This window comes from Cardiocondyla obscurior, linkage group LG18 (assembly GCF_019399895.1).
Source record: "Cardiocondyla obscurior isolate alpha-2009 linkage group LG18, Cobs3.1, whole genome shotgun sequence".
Taxonomy (NCBI): domain Eukaryota; kingdom Metazoa; phylum Arthropoda; class Insecta; order Hymenoptera; family Formicidae; genus Cardiocondyla; species Cardiocondyla obscurior.
Window position 1 is genome coordinate 1585704 of NC_091881.1, and position 18899 is coordinate 1604602.

The 18899-nt window shown below is 42.8% G+C and overlaps 1 protein-coding gene across 6 annotated transcripts in view; it reads left to right on the forward strand.

The window, feature by feature from the left end:
• The first annotated feature begins 6394 nt into the window (after positions 1-6394).
• Serca (ATPase sarcoplasmic/endoplasmic reticulum Ca2+ transporting SERCA) overlaps positions 6395-18899 on the forward strand; it is a 39053-nt gene continuing 26548 nt past the window's right edge. The window contains exons 1-2 of one of the 6 annotated variants that reach the window (XM_070668738.1): positions 6395-6688; positions 14809-15000. In XM_070668738.1, the coding sequence (XP_070524839.1) occupies positions 14883-15000 (118 nt within the window). In that variant the 5' untranslated portion in view covers positions 6395-6688; positions 14809-14882. Of the gene's footprint in view, positions 6689-9789; positions 9954-12749; positions 12904-13304; positions 13599-14808; positions 15001-18899 lie in introns of those variants that run through there. The other 5 variants (XM_070668743.1, XM_070668744.1, XM_070668740.1 and 2 more) reach the window with 5 other exon arrangements.

The window sequence follows — 18899 nt, forward strand, 5'->3', positions numbered from 1 at the left end:
GGATCGTGGATGTCCGATAACTCGCGCCCGGCACGGTCGCGCTCAATCGCGTAAGCCCCAGCACCCAAGTTCGACCCCGAACGTATCCTTGCGACTATTTTCGCGTTACGTATTTCGACATGATAGATGAGACTTTTCTGCGTTTCATCGACGTCGCGTCGGACTGCGCGGTACCTGCCAAAGATTCCCCGGCTCGGCAATGTGGAACAGCGAATAATTTAGAATTGCGAACGATGCCTGTTATGCGCGCTTTCCGCAGCTGTCTCTCTTTTTTTTTTTTTTTTTTTTTTTTTTACGGAAAACCATTTGTAAGCTATTCGATAAAAGTGATGGCTCTTTTTCTATTGTTTCAATTTTTCATACTCGATAGCTATGGTGTCGTAAAAGTTATTTGAAAACATAAACCCCAAAGTTAATATTTAGTTTTGACAATATATAAATCGACGTTATGCTCGCTTATGACGTCACACGTCACGTAAAAACCGTGACGTACGTGAAGCCGTGACGTTGACTTCATCAACACTGATCTTAAAGTGCAGCAGAACTCCTGGGGATGTCAGCACGCACATCTCAGCCTTCGTTCAGCTATTTTTGTTCTTCTTAAGCGGTTCTTAACGGCACGTTTGGACATAAGCGTATTAGATTCACTTGGCAACTTCAATGTTAAGGGAAAAAAAAAAAAATAGTAAACAGTCTTTTTTTAGATTTAATTTAACACACCTTTATAAAATATTAAAATTCTCAAAGCTCTACGAATACTAAACACAAATAAATTTTCCGCGGAAATTAAATTTAATTTTAAAAGTAACTTCTTAAGGGAAATTAACACAATTTTTTCTCGATAAAATTAAAACAATCTAAGCGATGTGCATCGCTATATCCGTATCGCATTTTATACGGGAACAATTTCGATTTACGTGGACCATATAAAACGGATATAATACAGCCGCTTCGACTCCAGCTCGTATACCGTGATCCATTTCGTGTAATGATTACATCATTCACAGCGAATAGTGCCGAAACAACATTCAATCATCGCCGGCTAAGTGCGCCGACATTACAATAGCAAAATGGAAATTTAACGGCTGCTGTTCAGTGGAAACAATTTTGATTTCGCTATTTGAGCATGTAATTAACGCGAGATAATTTACTTGATAACCGTACCGTTTGACAGATAATAATAGACGCGATCGTGCTTACGCGAAAGGAACATTGCGTGAAACAAGTTTTGAATTGATAAACAACCCCCGCAGCGGTGGGATAAGTCAATATATCTCGCGCAGCATGACGGAGGGGCAAAAGCTATCTCAGAATTAGCGTGAAACTCGCTCCGCGGCGGCGGTGCGAGTACATCGGGGAAATCGTCGATGACAGGGTACCGCGCTATCTGAGGTGCATCTCGGGGTGGTTGAGATCGGGGCGACGACAGCGATACATCGGTGACATAGGACAGATCGACGGCCATGTAGATGTCCGACTATATTTGGGACGTTGAGCCACGGCTACTTTACTGGCCCAGTTGGCCGTTGATCGGACCCCCTGGACTCCCTTCTAACCGGCCGATTATTTTTAGTTTAGGTCGCTAGCCGCACGTCGGCCCGCGCTAAAACCGCCAGTGCATCGCATGCAAATTGCACACGCACACGGACTGCAGACAGGTAACGACAAACGGCGGCGGCGGCGATGACGGCGACGCGCGACGCAGCTAGGCGGTCGCGTTTATAATTAGCCCCAATGTTACTCGTTCAAGATTTTACATAAGTAGGACCGATCCGAGTTAACCCTGAAAGCTGCGACGCGCGCGACATATTCGGCGGCCGCATCTCGATCTCTTCCTTGATCGATCGGGACCATCCGCCGTCGAACGCCTTGCCACGACGAATCCGCTAAATACTTGCTCGCGCGCTCGCGTCCGTTTGCTTAATCTAGGCCGGGTTTCGCAGCGAGTAATTAAGAATTAATTGAGAATATAAATTTAGATGTACACTCGGTCCACTTGGTCTCAAAATCAAAGATCAAGTCGCGATCGATCGCGAGCGCCTTCCGTCACCGCGCGTCCGCTCGCCGTTCATTCATACCGCGCGTGCAAGAAATCATCGATGTCGTGTACACGATGATGGATTGTATCACTATCGGCGTCTACATTGCGCGGGGTATGCATTCTTGATTCGAGCCTGTGACTTAATATAGGCCCCTTACCAGCTTGACAGACAAGCCTGGCCGCAGAGACTCAACCGGAAGAAAAGTCACGTACGTCGCGAGGCAAAGACCCGGGATGAATCATATAAATAATATATAAACCGATACTTCGTGTCGATACTCGTCAACTTCGTCTGTCGCGTACCAATTATTTCCAGCTTGCGCTGAAATATTTTCTAATTTTGAACGAGCTCCTTTGAAAAAGTTAAGCTTATAATATTTATGAGGAAGTCTCGTAGATCAATGGAACGGCAGGACAAAGAAAGCACGTCTCATATATGTCGTAGAATTATTTATTAATCGTTCGTACAAAAGAATGATTAGAGTGCCATTAGAACATGTGGGCGAGCAGATGCGTTATTTAATGCGTCTGGATAGTTCGGCGGCGAAAGCAATCACCCGGCGAAAGAAAAAACGAAAGCGGATGCGGCTCCTAGTCCAGTCACCCACGCTTGATGCTCTCCTCGGTCATATGCCCACAGTAAACGTATTTATGGAGCAGTATTGCTCGCGGTCGAGTATATTGAGAGCACTAGCAAGGAAGGAGAAAGACATAAACTCAATCGAATTAAAACGTACGAACCAGGGTTCATTTAACTTATTTACGTCCTTTTAATCTTTTAAAAGTTAGATTAGACCTGAGATATTTACCGAATCACTAACTCTTAATTTAATTTTATATTGTAATAATTTTTAATTATTACAATTTGTAAATAATTTGCCTATTATACCACGTACGCGATTAAATTATAAAATATTTAAAGAGACCATAAAATCACGATTTAATTTTGTTGATTTTTTTCTACGCGTTTTTAATATTAATACGATATTAATACGGATTGATACAAGATAGCATCGTGTATCGAATTGATGGAAACATCACATGAACCCCGAGATAAATAGCGGGCGATCATTAGTCTGTCAGAATTTAAACTTGTTTTAGAATACGTTTTGATCGATCGCCCGTTGGCCTGGCAGGTGGTTTCATCACGACTGTTTAGCACTTCATTTATAAAAATCGTTATAAATAAGTCCTATTCTCTGTGCCGACATCGACGTCCCGTGCCGCCTTTCGACCCTCTTTCTTTTTCTCTAGCGTATGTGTACCTATATATTTAGATTAAGTCTTCTAAAATTCGTTTTAGTATCGAATAAAGCTCACCGAAACACATGTTCAGCTTAATAAACTATTATTACAAACGGGGTTCTCGACAATATTGCCGCGATAAAAGTGGCAGTTTTCTAGAACATCAAAATACAATAACGATATTTACAACGTATGAAAAAAAAAAAAAGCTTTTCGTTTTTCTGCATTCTGTTCGTGACACGTATGCAGCGGGGAGATAACGCTTGAATTATAGAATATCGAGTGAACTCGTGAGGTTTTATAGCGAAAACTTGCCGGAAGGCATTCCTCCCGGCTGATTAGGAAGGTACTCCTGAATTAAGCCTCAAGTCCCCTATTTTTATCCGTTAACTCACTCGGGATACCCGTTCATGCTGCGCTTGTACCAGAGTCTCTTCCGGGTTGATGAATCTACCCGCGCGAATGGCCGAAGACACGTCGGTAGCTTGGAGGAACGTTTCTAGCGCTAATGATGCCCCGAAACATCGCTATATCGCGAACCGCGCGGTTTTACGTAAGACATCGAGTTTTGGCTAAGAATAACGTCGCGCTTTGAACCGCCGGTTAGAGTAAGCGACGAAGTAACGACGTCTATTTTCGTTTGCTATAATGAGAGAATGCTGATAGCGCGGATGTTTCATGGGGACGGCCGTTTAACTGGTTCCGACAGTTCGGCTTTTTCGACAAGCTGTGACGGCGATCGTACACGTTACGGATTCAAGGACCGCTATCCGTCAGCATACGTCTGTTTTCGTTATTCGGTACACGATAAATGCATATATTTATTTAGTCTTGATAAGTCACACCCACAGTTGAAAATGCGTAATAGCTTATAGTAAGGACACGCTGCTCCACCTAATTAATTCCCGCACGCGAATTGAAAAAGATGTAGAAAGAGCCTCGGTTTTCTTTAGGTGTCGCATAACAATGACGCTTGAAAGTACTTCGACGGAATAAAAGTTTCTTTCAATTTGCAGTTTATCAAATAAGAGAGAGAGTCACGTATCGAGCAATTTAATAAAGATATTTTAAGTGGTTTGATAATTGATAAGCGGGAATTATTCGTTACGAATATATTTAAAGACGCTGCGATATTTCGGGATGTAAATTGGAAAAATAAAAGAAAGTACTAATATCGTTTGATTACAACAAAGATTGTAACTAATACATAACGATGATGCAATTCGATATTGAGAAAACAGACTTGTCTCTGCAAGTATTTTCAGAACACTGTTACTGAAACGTAATCGCTAACACCGCACGTCCATTGATGTATTTAAAACAAACGATATTCGAGGCACTAACTTTCGCGATAAAGCGTATATGGCACCGACATGTTTATCCAGCGTACAGAACTGCCCCGTTGCTTCATCTTTGAAGTATATTGCGACGAAGAGATCTTCTTAGAAAGCAGTCCGCCTTTATGACACACTTTTTCGCACTTATCTCCCGATGTCCCGAGTGATCTATTCTCATCTCCTTTTTCCGTTTCGCAACGAAAGGTTTTTGACAAGTTCGCCCATGACAATCTGTTATTAATCACGAATGTTTCTCATCACGGAACCGACAGCAAATTTAAATACATATATTTTTCGCGTGATTCGTTATCGAGTATCTATTTAAAAAATGTAGATATATATATATAAATATAATCTAAATTATATTATAAAACCTAAATAAAAAAAATTATCTTGATTATAAGGACGTAAATAAGAAAAAGAATTTAATATCTAAAAATGTATAGTACGCAAAATACAACGCGGTTACAAGTAAAGACCGATGCTCGCGCCTAGAAACCTTGATCGCGTTGGTGAAATCGGAAAGATGAAAACGGTATGGCCGAAGAACAAATTTCCCAACAAAATGCCCGCGGTGGATTGTCCTCGAAGATCTACCTGATATCGCATTTGGATATTCGCCAATCGACTATTTTCGTTCCTGAAGAAAACGCGAGCCTTGTATAATTCTAATAAGAATAATGCTTGAGAGCGCGATCGAAGTTACGTATTTATAGCTGAATCTAAATGTGATCGGATAGTTTAAAAAAAAAAAAAAACCCCCGATTGTTTGGATAATTTTAGTCTGCTTTTACCCTTTTTTTAAATTTTATTTTTAAAATTCTAGCTGCATCAGAGTGAGAGTTGGTGCTAAGAAGCTCTAAACTTCTAAATACTTCAATAAATACTATTTTTAAGAATTATTATGTGATACGACATAATTATTGGCAAGTATTCATAAACCGTTCTTATTTCAGACCGCGTTAAATATTAGAATGTACGGTTCTTCCGTAACATTTTAAGATTTTACTTCAGATCTGATGTATAGGAACGGACTACAAATACTGGCCACTGACTACTGAAAATAATTTTGACATTCTTTTAAATTTGTTCTTTTAAGAAATATATTAAAAACTAGTAACAACGATCTCACTAAAACTAATATGCTAAGAGATCGTTCTAAGATTTCAAAGCTTGACTGATGGAAAATGGCCGAGATTATTTGAAATGCCCCCATGAAGTATTAATAAAAAATGACAAAAGTGACACATACGTAGGCCTCGAGAAAACTTTTCTGGGAGCAATTATGATATACCATCTCGTTCAACCTACTCATCCATTTATTCAACAAATATCCTGTTACTTTAAGAAAAACATTCTACCCTTGTTATTTTAAGAAAAGAAAAAACATTCCCTTTTCCTATTGGCTTCACCTTCTGGGAATCAACCTGTATAAAGGGCAGGAACTTATCTATTCTGAAATTTCAATCTTCCTTTGCTCCTGTATTCCTTTTTGCGATGAATAAAAGTGTCTTCCGTATAGATCGGCACGTTGCGCTTCCGCGCTTCCCATGATCGAAGTACGAAGTGCCCTGGATTAAACGGTGCTGCCGTCTCTCTCTTCCACCCTCGGCTCTTCAAATTCGAAGGTTAAACGCAAAAAAGCGACGACGACATCCACAACAGCAGCCGGGGCCACTGGCTTACAGCCAGAGTTCGGCTTTCGTCGTCTTGCCACCAGGTAGCGATGGCTACGGACTATTTAAGCGAATTTCGCGGTCGCTCGGCGCTTCGTTTTGTTCAGCAGCGCAGGCGTTGTCCCCTTTTGAATGTTTGTTTGTTCCGCAATCCTTTTGCCGTCGCGCAAACGACTCTCCTTCACGTCGTAGAGAGCCCAGTCGAGAACGGTGCGTCGACGTACGACAATGCGCACCGAGAGATAGTGGACCGGAAGAAAAGTAAAAAGGGAGAAAAACGAGAAAGAGAGAACAGTGTGACAGGTTTAACGGGGGTGGTTCACACCCCCGCCCCCTCCCTCCCGGCACTTCCAAGTGCACCAGTTGAAGGACCGAAGACAGAAGCTCTGGTAAGTCCCCGTTCTGTGCAACCATCGTGTGCAGTTTAGTGTTCTTCGTGTGACCGAGCGCAGTGATAAAGCCTCCGTTTCCAGAGTGGAGAACGCGGAAGAGGCACGCAAGTGTAGTGACAACTAAAAAGGATTATCCGTGAGGTATCGTACCATTGTCGTGAATATCCTTCGTGATTCGCCATCGGGATTTAATCGCGAGACTTAGGAATTCGTAAACGTGGCAGTGGTTAAAAAAAAAAAAAATGCTTTTCGTTTAACTCGATTTAATGTATCGGTAATTTTAGAAATAATTTACATTTTTAATTTTGACATGCACGCTTTCTAGTTTTTTTTTTCTTTTTTTTTACACAAAAATTGCTATTTTTGAAATAGTGACGAGATAGGACGCTGTATGTTATTTTACAGAAAATTTAAATGGATATTTCAGCGATACTACATTTAAAATGTGTGAAAATAATTAATGCAGTAGAAGAAACATATATTTTTAAATCTTAGTTATGAAAGCAGTATTATATTCTAAATAAATAAATAAATAGAAGAAATTCTTGCTGATATTACGTAATGAAAATTACATTGAAATGAGCTACGATTTTGTTTCATTGCATATGCGTTATTTCAATGCGTGGCAAATTAGGTACGCGATTGCATAATAAACGCTTGCGAAGTGAGAACCGCGGATTAAAAGCGTGTTATTTTGCGGAAAATAAAATATTTTAACGCTCACGCAGAAAGGTCGTGCATACATGAAAAGAGTTTAGTGTGCATCAAGAAAGTCACTAAAAGCACCGTAAAACCGCTTAACTCTCGCGATTACGCGTAAAACCCGACAAACTCTTTATCGACAAGCGGCACGTATTAGACGACCCATAATAACTAGAGCCAAGAATTCATTTTAGTTTTTGTAGGTCACCGCCACATCTGCGCGCTCGCGTAAAGCAATTTTCGCAGACCGAGAAATTATCTCGACCTCCCCCGACGTCGCGGTAATTTTGTGCAATCCTAAACTATAATTAAATGCCGTTATAAAACACCGAGCTACGAATAACGCGTTAAAAAAAAATTTTTTTAATGTTTAAACATGATACAACGTAAATAAAAATGCCAAAATATACTTCTACATAAAATTCTATATTCTTTGATAGTTATTAAAAAATAAACCGATGCGTTAATAAAAGACAGTACGCGTCTACGAGAAAATACTTGCGTTTGCCAAGCTTGGTTACTCGTTAATTAACTGCAATTTTAATATTTTGAGCTCAGCAAAATTAACGCCTAATGCTGAAACTTTAATGCATGACGCGGAGATTTATCAACTGCTTCTTTTTTTTTTCTTCCGTCTCTCGCATATTCTTGGTCCAAGTAATTTCCGGGCGCTTGTTATGCGCAACGCTATTTATAAAAATTTCAAAGGCATTCTGTTATCTTTGGCGACGTCCGTGGAAATACGTAATGGATGATTTCGTATCGTGGGGAATGCGTTAATGCGTGAATGCGTCGGGTATCGAAGCGTTGCGTCCGCGCGCTTGCATTGCCATATGGTACTACGTCACAATGGCATAACAGATATATCGACACTGCGGTCCAGCATCACAGGAAATGATCTGTCGAGCGGTGAACGGGTTAAGTCAATACTGCAGTTGGCATCTTAATAAAGCAATCCTTCTTCATAAATCATACTTTTTCACTTGAGGAACTACGAACTCATTTGGCTCATTTTGCAACGAGTTCGGAAATACGATGCATTAAATGCGCTCGTTATTTTAATTGAACTTTAACTGTCTTGTTTCATTTCCAGAAACAATTATGACTTGTTTCATTGCGCTATGATCACTTCAGCGAAGGAAATTCTTTATCGCAGCTAAGCACAGTCGCGTGCGTAAGATTTTTTTTTTTTTTCTTTTTTTTTACATCAGCGAAAGGGTATCGCTTTCCCTCGAGAGTAAACAATCCAACAGAATAGATTACTTCACTCGGCATACTTGTGTGAGGTATTCGTCGCATATAATATCGGCGACCTCTACTTGTTTGCCAACAAGCGCAGTACGTTTCTTATCCTTACGGCCTGTCCAACATGTTGCATCTCGTCTTCAAATAGATTCCACCAGTCCACTCACTCAAATCGTGATCACAGGTCTGCGTCTCCCAGCTGTGCTTTTCATGCTTTCCGTGCTTAAAATGGATCAAATCTTATGCTCGAGTTTTAGCAAAAGATATCGCCCCGTGCGTTACATAAAGAGACTCAAATGTTACTTGGCCGATTAAATCTCAGACAGTGGGACATTAATCTTTTTTTGCTCCCTCAGCGTTGAAAATAACGAAGCGCGAAAAGATGTTGGGTATTTAAATACGGCTCAGGAATTTATTTCGCATTTTTAAAAATCAATACTTTTCACTCGGCGATATTATTTGCGCGTTTAAAATGCAGATCTGAATTTCTACGAAGGTATCTTGCGTTTATCGTTGATCCGAATAATTTCCATCATATTTTTGTGATTCAGAATTTATTTGCGCCACGACATTTTTTATTAAATCTCAAACATCCGATATGCGAAGAAGCAAATGCATCCTCCGTGATTGATGCGATTAAATGAAAGCAATATGAATCATATGATGCTATTCGATTTCATTCAATCTCGTCAGGGAACATAAAAATTTACTGTCATTGAACGCGCGATTTATGAGATAGAAAGAAATCAAGCCTGAAAAAAAGGAATTTATAACTACTTTTTGGTACCGATTATAACTTTACGACGTTTCTGATGAACAAATATATTCGACCCTCTCGCCTGCACCTAATGGCTAATCACATTCATCGTTCGAGGTATCATATAGAATTATAGTTGAGGCCAAATTTTTTTTTTTTTTTCTCTCAGTGCATAAGTCCTTGGCAGGACGCGCGGGGTGGCGGTGCGTGTCAAAGGTGGGGGAGAGGGAGAGACGATGCCGGAGATCGGGAGAGCGGCGGCTCCCTGAGCTGATCTCTGCCAAAATAATTAGGAAGCCGTCGTCGAAGACGTGCTAAAAACGTTCGCTCGGGCGCGCGCGATTTGGCCGGCTAGTCGCGTCCCGGGCGCTCGAGCGAGCTGGTCGTCCGGACAGTGTCCTCGGCAGAAAGCAGTCCGCAGCTGAGTGCCGTGGTGCCGCAATACCGCGACCGGTCCCGTGTCGTATCGCGCGGCGGTTATCTACCCTTCGGCCCTTCGAGGCCGGGCTCTGAGCGCTTGACGAATAAGTTCGAGAAGGGATAGCCAGCGACGAGAGGGTTAGTTTTACTACCCGCGATTTCTCAATCCACCACCGCGGGGGTCTTAGCCCTGCGGCCGTAAAAAAGGAACCGAGGCCTTTTTGCATCCCTCACGTTTGTTGCGATACTAATAATGTAACCGATACCGCGGTGACTAATGAGTAATTTTGGCGAGAACACACTGACTGGTTGCGCTGCAAATTTCGTCGATCAGAAAATTTAGGAAGTTTCACAAAGAAAAAAAAAAAAAAAAAAAAAAAAAAGATGTGAAGTATGTTATGATCCTTGCGATTCACGCAAATCTGTCGCAATTTCGCGATTTGATGGGGCCACTTGGCAAATGCTTGAAACCTCAAATCCATACCGAAGTTCGTCGAAACGTTCGATTAGAATTCGTGCTCTTAATTAAATCGCTGTTTTGAAAAATTCATCAAGGGCCTTCCGTTCACGATGGAAAATGAACGCCGAGAGGAATCGCCGAGGGGTTTTCGCGGCGTCGGTTAAGAGGTCGATCGTTCCCTCATCTCGATTACGTTGCGGATCCGCGCACTGGTCTTGGGATGTGAACGAGTACGCGGGATATCCCGTGGGAGGCGTGTGACGTGTGTAATTAACAGCTTGTCAGCGTTTTAGCGGGACTGTTTCGCCCTGACCACGATTTCAAGCTATCACCGCGAGACGTTGATGTGCGATGATTACACGGAGCGTACCGCGGAAATTGGACGCGTGCTTAATTAATTACTTGTCGGCACTTCGGTGGGCTCGTTTCCCAAACCTGCCTATTTTGAACGTACGAAACGGCGTAAGTGATCAGCCGTACATATCGAACACCTATATGAGATCTCGTGGCAATCATACCGAGTATTGTACATTAACAAAGTAATTAGTTTTAATTTAGAGCACAATGTTAATTTTTTATATTTCAACAAATCGATAATTACGTTAAATTAAAAATTTAACGTATGTAACATATTAAAATTAACGTATGTAACATATTAAAATTTTTTTATATGTTTTCTTACATATCGATGGTATTGTCGTTTAATTGATACGACAGTAGAAAAAAAAAAGCAGCGTGCGACTCATGGATAATTATCCGCTCGTTAACAGTTGCACCTCATTCGACGCAAACTTGTACGGGAAAATTAACGTTCGATAATTGCAGGAGATTGTGGAAAATAACTTGCGTAACGTTAAACCTTCTGCATTCGAAGACCGACCGAGCTGTCGCGAGCAGGCGACGCTCGTCGCGTTGAATTTCTATTCATGCGAAATTATCAATCCCCCCGATTAATCTTACAAATTATTCGCGCTCGGAAACAAAAACCCCGAGAGGGTGTGAAGTATATCTAAACAATGTCTGAAATATCCGGCGGCTTTTAGACGCATTTCAGACGTGTCTTGGAGCACCGCCAGCGAGAATCTTCGCACGCTCCTCGTTCCGGCCGTGCCCCGGCCTCGAATTCGCGAAGTTAATAAGGAAAGTTAATAAAATTTGTTACAATAAAACGTCCAACGATTACGGAACGAAATCGGCCGCGAAAAGTGCCAGCGAGCTCGTTTAAGCCACGTCTCAAGATCCGCGTAGACGTCTCGCGAAAGATTGCGAATGATCGCGGAATTTCGGGACCGCGAAAACGACCCTGGAAATAAAAGCTCGCCGACGAAACCCGTCCGGATGGATTTCTGAGATTTGCGCGCGACACGACGATCGTAATCCCCGATCTTTCTCTCGGCAAGGTTAAGCTGCATCTTTGAACTTGACTCGAATTTACGGGTCGCGTTCCACGAGTGGAAGGAGCCTGGAATTCAATTGATAAAGAACGTGACTTGGCGGAGAGCTCGTCCCTTTCCCCATCGTCTCGCGCTTCGGACGCGATTCATCGTACGCTTATGCCGCGTGAACAGCGATCAATTAGTCGCGTTCTGGTGTGTAAAAATGCGAGCCGTTTGTTTGGACGAAGTTTTGACATTTCATTTTCCAGCGGAGCGAGATAGACTCAAACATCGTCTCGTCTCGCTGGCCCGAGTACCAGCTGGATCGCGTCGCGCCTTGCGGCACGCGTGCGTAAGACATTCGAAATAGATAAAAAGAAAGAGAAACTGGCAGAAAGAAAAGAAAAAAAAAATGTATTTTCGGAGGCCTTACCTTCGTTATCCCGGGCGACGATCGTACGTGGCACGTGGCGTTCGAGGTGACGGCGATCCTCCGGCGGGGAGAGAGATTCCCGTGAGGTTCGGCGCGGCTTGCTTGAGGATTTCGTCGCGGCGGGACGATCGCCGGTCAACAGTCGTTGCGGTCGCAGCCGACGTCGTGGTTACGTAAGGGGAAACACGCGGTAGTCGGGCCCGACGCCGGACGGGCGTCTTAAAATACGCGCCAAGGAAATAGCCTAGCAGAAGCCCGAAAATAGCCGCGACCGCGTCACGCGGCGCGCTTGGCCAATCGTTTTCTTCCACATGCTCGATCGTCTCCGCGAGACGCGCGGCGACGCGTAACGCCGCGCGGGAAACGCGACTCGTGCGCGCACGCACCGCGCTTACCTAGAGGTGGAGGGTCGAAACGCGGACCCGGAAACGACCCCGTGGGAGCGTCGCGACGTCGATTAATCCCCCCGAACGATCGACCGCCTCGGATACGCGCGGGAACGTAAATCCGTCTTCGCCGCGGGACTCGCAACGACGGCGATGGTGGCGGCGGTGGCGACGGTGGCGTCGGCGGTGCCGACGGGCGTTACCGTTAGATGGCACTGACGCTCGCGCGATGATTCGCCCGATTCGCCGTGTCAGTCTCGCGGAAGCGGAGGTCAGGTTGGCAAGTCGTTCGCGCTGGTCACGTCGTCCGGGGAAAATGACGTGCGTCTCGTGCATCCGCGCCTCGTGATAGCTCGCGCCGCGCAGCGATATACAGCCAGCAGCGAACGCGACATCAGCAGCAGCAACGGGAGCACCGCAACGCTTGGCTTCGGCACGTTTCTCCTTTTTCTCCAGTCGTCGCGTGTGTGTGCGCGCGGCCCGCCCGCGCGCTCACGAAAGAAAGATAGAGAGAGAGAGAGAGAAGGACGGAACAACGAGTCGCACGTTACTACGAGAGTGAAACGTGAAGTTGATCGGAAGTCGCTCGCGAGAAGCACGCGCGCCACCGCTACCCGCCGCCGCCGCCGTCTCGCCGCGCGCCTAACCTAAATATTCGGCGGCCGTAACATAATTTTTTCTCTCTCTCTCTTTTCTCCCTGCTTCGCTCCCCTCGTTGCGTTTCCTCTCTCTCTCTCTCTCTCCGTCTCTTTCTCGTCCCCTCTCTGGCGCTTGTTTCTTTCTCTCTCTCTCTCTCTCTCTCTCTCTCGCTCCATCTTCCTCGCTTCGTTGACACGTCGTCATCGACGGGCGAGTCGTGCCCGCCGCGCGTCAACGCAATCCTCCGCGAGGATACCGCAGCGGGTGCCGCGAGTGCATGTCGCGCGGACACGTCGCGCACGGTACAGCAAACCGAAATCACAGTGGTGTGCGCGCCGCGCTTCTTCCGCTGTCCTCGTTTTCGTTGCCGTCACCGTCGGCTCGCCGTCGCCGTCGCCGTCGTCACGCGGACACCCGCCGTCGTATTTCGTAATTCCGCACGCGGGCGGAACACCGTGGGACGATTCCCTGCGCCTCGACGACATCTCGGTAGTTGAAGTTTATTTTATTTCTCTATTTTTTCTCTTTTTTCTGTTTCTCTCTCTCTCTATCTCTCTCGCTCCGTCCATCTTTATCTCTCTCTGTTTCTCTCTCTTTCTCGGTTCTTCCACCGCGTCCGTTTTCGTAACACTTACGTGGTACGCGCGGATAAACTTACGTGGCGAACTTTCAGTGGATTTCCCGATCGCAGTTTTAAGTCCTTCGTCGCTTTTTGTCAGGATACGTTACGTGGCGTCAATGCCCCCTTCTTCCTACCGCGATCCTCCAGAACGGGAGCATAACGTGGCTTCGGGAGTACGTTCTAGAAAGAGGTGCATCTCGAGGAGTTAATTTTCTAGCATTCAGATCTTTCTTTTACGTAAAGAGACATGCAATCCCGTCTCGTTTTGTGTGCGTGTGTGTTAAATGTAATTCATCCGAGCTAGTACATACATTGTTTTATTAGGATCGTTTACACAAGTGCGCGAAAAAGTTATTTAAACCCATCTGGGAAAGGAGGCTGGAAAGTTTTTCGTTTGTGAAACACTACGCTTCGGGAGGTTTATAAATACTTGTAATTATCCGTGCAATTAAAAGCACGAGGTTTTTGTGATTCGTACATTAGTCCACTTTTTATGTTGTATGTAAAATTAATTTGAACCTTGAATACAGTCAAGCTCTTTGCCTTTGCGTATGTAAAGCCGCCGTATTTCGTTTCTAACATGTAACACGGCAATTATATATGTAAATGATTCCTAAGAGATGAAACTTAACGCGAATATCGTGATAAATAATTTATAGATTAAACTAAAATTTTTTTTAATATATAATACTTATATATATATATTTTTTTTTTATCTCATGAGTCAGCGTTTTGCTAACAGAAGACAATCATGAATGCTTGAAACATTTGGCAGTCTTCAATACGCCATGAACGGAGTGCAGTATTAGAAGTTTCTTTGACAGCGTTCGTTAGTGTAATCAGAATTTTCCAACCATTTTCATTCGGATTGATTGCGACCGATGAAAGCTTACTCGCATTTATTTATATTATTATTATCATTATTTTATTTATATCGAAAGAATTATCTGGCCGTAATATCCTATTCCCATTACTCTGCGCGCTACTTTCATTACGGTTTAACGTTTGTCAATAAATGCTCTGTGCTCAACATTTGTACGTACACGTGTGTAACAAATGATATCGTTTATTTTTCAGAATTTGTTAGTGTGAATGAACATACACGGTCACTGAGAGGATAACACTGGTGAAGCATCTACGAAGCAGTAACCATGGAGGACGGCCATTCTAAAACTGTGGAAGAAGTGATAAATTACTTCAACGTCGATCCCGACCGCGGATTAAGTCCCGATCAAGTGAAGAGAAACCAGGAGAAGTATGGTCTCAACGGTAAGTTGAATTTACATTTGTTTCCACCATATTAAGTGTACGAATTGATATTCGTTCGGTCGCGTCAACTGGGCAAGCTGCATTAAAGAAAAAAAAAAACCACATTCTTTTGATACTGTATAAATTAACATCGCCGATAAAATATTCATGAACCGTTCAAGCACCTTTAAATTGAATTAATAAAGCCGGTTGACAAACTTAAATTAAATAGTGAAGGGAAACCGTGCGCTTTTGCTTGATTCGGCTCGCGATAAGAATCCGCATATTTTACGTGCAATAATCGCACGTCGGGACCGTGTGCAAAAACGGCGTTTTTTTTTAATAATCGTCGCCGAGCTGCTCCTTTCGTGCTTTCTTATCTGGCGCAAGCTGTATTCCTTTGGCGTTTAATTACTCTTGAGATTAAATTTTAAATCAACTTACCGCGAAGCTAAGTGCGCTTAAAGCTTCCACAAACGTAAAGCTTTTACTGCCAATTAGCGACGCGGCTCCTCGATTCGCGTTATAATCAAGACGGGAGAGAAATCGTCTTTCGGATTCTCTGTGGACGCGAGGGGAAGGGCGTGTGCCGCGATAGTTGCGGGGTCTGCTCTGTAGACCATTTGCGCATTATTACGCGTAGCACGCGCAGCGCGGAAACGGTATCGTGACGGTCGCGGAAATAATGCGCGTTTATTCGTCGCTCGCAAGGAGCGGCTGGATAAAAGTGCCCTTATCAGTTCGATACGTCGTCGTGTGTGCCACGCGTGTTACTTGTCCTCCCTCCACGAATTGCATCAGGGACTACCACCGCTAGCTATCATCGTCTCCTCGTGTACACGTGTTAGGCGCCGTGGTTTTCTCTGAATGATGATTACGCATGTGTCGTTGATTCCGACCATATGATGGTTTTATTTTATTTTTTTCTTTTTCCATCGTTTTGCCGTTTTAAACGTTTAGAACGTTTCACTTGGACTGCAAATCGTGTAGGATGTTTCTACATGCGCATCTGGTGTAAAAGAAGTCGAAAAATTGATACGCGTTCTAGAAATAACTTCCGATATATGTATTTTAGATAGTAATTTATCAACTGTCTTTTTGAAGTCGCGTGCTTACCGGGAAAGTTATCCGTACGTCGCGAGATAAAGTTTTTATTGGCGAAAGTAGCATAATTATTTGTATTTCGATTTAGTTTCCACGGTGACACTTTGTTTCACAAGAGATTGCTCCTGACGCGTGTATCTGCTGACGGTCCGTAATAATGCGATCGGGAACGTTTAAATCATCGACATTCCAATTTCCGCCGTCGGCAAATCGCTCGATTGAATCGCTTGTTGCGGTATTTCGGGAAACGCAAATTATGTTGACGTCGAAGATTCGATATCGCGCTTGAGAAATCATTCTTTGTGATGCCATCGGAATCTTAATCCTTCCCGATAATAAACGATTAATTAACACGTCAATGAGCTGCGACAAGTATACTGTGATAAGAGAATTATTATTTTAAGACACGTAGAAGTTCATAATTTTTTAGACCCAAAAATTAAAAAAAACTTAGTTTAATAAAAAAAAAGTATTTAGACTAATAGGATTTATTGATGAAAAATTATACATTAATAGAAATAAAACAAAATTACATAAAAAGAAAAAAACGTCGCGCTTTTAGGATCTTAATCTTGACTCTTTTATAAATTTCGTCTCCACGCGAACAAGAAAAAAAAAAAATATGACACAGAATGGAGTGACGGCTACTCCACGTGTTACCGGGGGATGTTTATTATTAGTTCTAATGTAGTTTGTGATGTGTTGATTGTATCCGTCGTCTTGGAGAAGTGCATAATCACGCGCGCGTGATGCATAGGCCACCCGGGGATTTTCGGGCTATTCGCGCAGTGTATATCACGTAAACATTACGCGTGGATTACATAGGAGCTACAAAATAGGCGAGTGCGCGGCGAAGTATCGTCTTTCGTTTACGAAAATAAAATATGAGCACGACAAGTCCACCGGCGGTGTCGAATCTTCTACTCTGGACGTTATCTGGCGTGTTCCGCCGCTATTTTGACGCGTTGAAATGCTCCGAATCTACAACCGTGATACAATTGTTTTAAATAATACGTGGTCTTATTGCTGTATAGCGTTTTCTTCTCCGCATCTGGAAAACGCAATTGCATTAATTTATTTTTTTTTTAATTTAGATATCGCGAGACGACTTAAAATTTTATTGAACCTTACCTAATATTGAAAGACGCTTAATGAGATTTTGACTTTTTGCATTCTTGTGGTTTATGGAGAATTTCTCGGTAATATAATTTTTTTTTAATGAGACATATATTTAAAAAATATTAAAATCCAGGAAAAAGTCCAGTAGTTCCATTGACGTGTTTCGAGATATATTTATCATGCAGAACGGACTATAATTACAGCTACGATTGCTGTTTTATTCTCGCGGTGATGCGGGACCCGTAGAGATACTGCTCAATAATCGATGACGATTATTTGCCAACTTGCTGGCAAACTCGTTTTTATGCGTAGTAATGCGATAATATATGCCCGCCAGTGTGTTTGTTAAAAATATTCCGCGATAAAATATACGTACGTATTTTTCTTAACACAATCGAATAATATCTAATGTCATAATAAAATTTATAAGTGCCGTCTTATTCGAGCCCGATAAAAGGCTAAAAACTTTATAAGCGTCATTGATCTTTTAAATTGCGATCGCATAATCAGTGCCGGGTGTTTCGCATTTGTTATGCGTGGAAAGTCAAGCGGCAAGGTAACGTCGTTATCCCGCGGTTAAACGGTCTTAAGTTTAATCTCGAAAATTAGCTGACCGAGGCGGAAGCCAGCAGACGCACGTAACACTAGGTTCAAATCGATCCGCGTAATATGATCGTGCCACCGTTGCGAGTTTGATGGATAGCGTAACTCGATTGCACGTGGCCGAGCGTTGCGTTTGGCAGACTACATGCAGCCTGATGACCGACGTTAATTGCAAGGAGAAAAAAAGTTTTCTATCTTATTCAGAATAAACTCGATCCATAGGCATAACTCGATTTCCCCTGATTGGACAGATTTTGAGGCGGTTTATTCGCGGATGAAACGCAACTCGAAAAATTGGAGCGCGAGAAACGAAGCTCTTTCCCGGCGAAAGATTTTGTTACAATTGGCTTATTACATTTCGAGGAAGGTAGCTTAACTCTTGCGTTAATTTAAATTGAAATGAAGGAAACGTTAATGAAAGATTCAACGAACGAGCGAAGAATAAAATTGGGGGAGCAATTAAACTTTTCGTAAGCGAGAAGATAACTTTTGGTTATAGTATCGAAAATCGAAATATTGAACTTTGATTAATTTTTTTACGCAGCTTTAAAGTTGAAAATTGAGAAGTTTAATTAATCAAGGACGTGAGTTTCGTTGTAATTGGTTTTTATTCTTTTCATGGATGTATCGCTCGTTTCCTCGTTTTGTTTTTTTTTTATTTTTTTAGTTGTGGAAAATTTTATTTTCAGAAACGCCCCTATCAGTAAGTGCGAATCAGATTAGAGCTGATTAATTCATTAAACTGATAGGACGGGCTCGAGATTCTCATTGTTGAATATTTTCTTATTTGCGTATTAAAATGACGTGGTTATCGGCTTGTCGTAAATCAGCCTTGATGTAATTTGTCGCGGGGAGGATCAGGTCTGAAGTCGCTCTAATTGGTTCGGAAAGTTATAGTTATCTATGTAAGTACTACGCGGCGATTAACGTCCGATGATCATCTTCGGAGATTCGCATCGATGACGTCAATTCGTATCGAATTGCGACTTGTAATTTCGTGGGAAGAGCGCGAATCGCGCGCGGACGTCAGTTGGTATTCGGCGAACGTTATCTCATTCAAACGTACGTGTATCGCGATCGTCCGTGTTTGCACT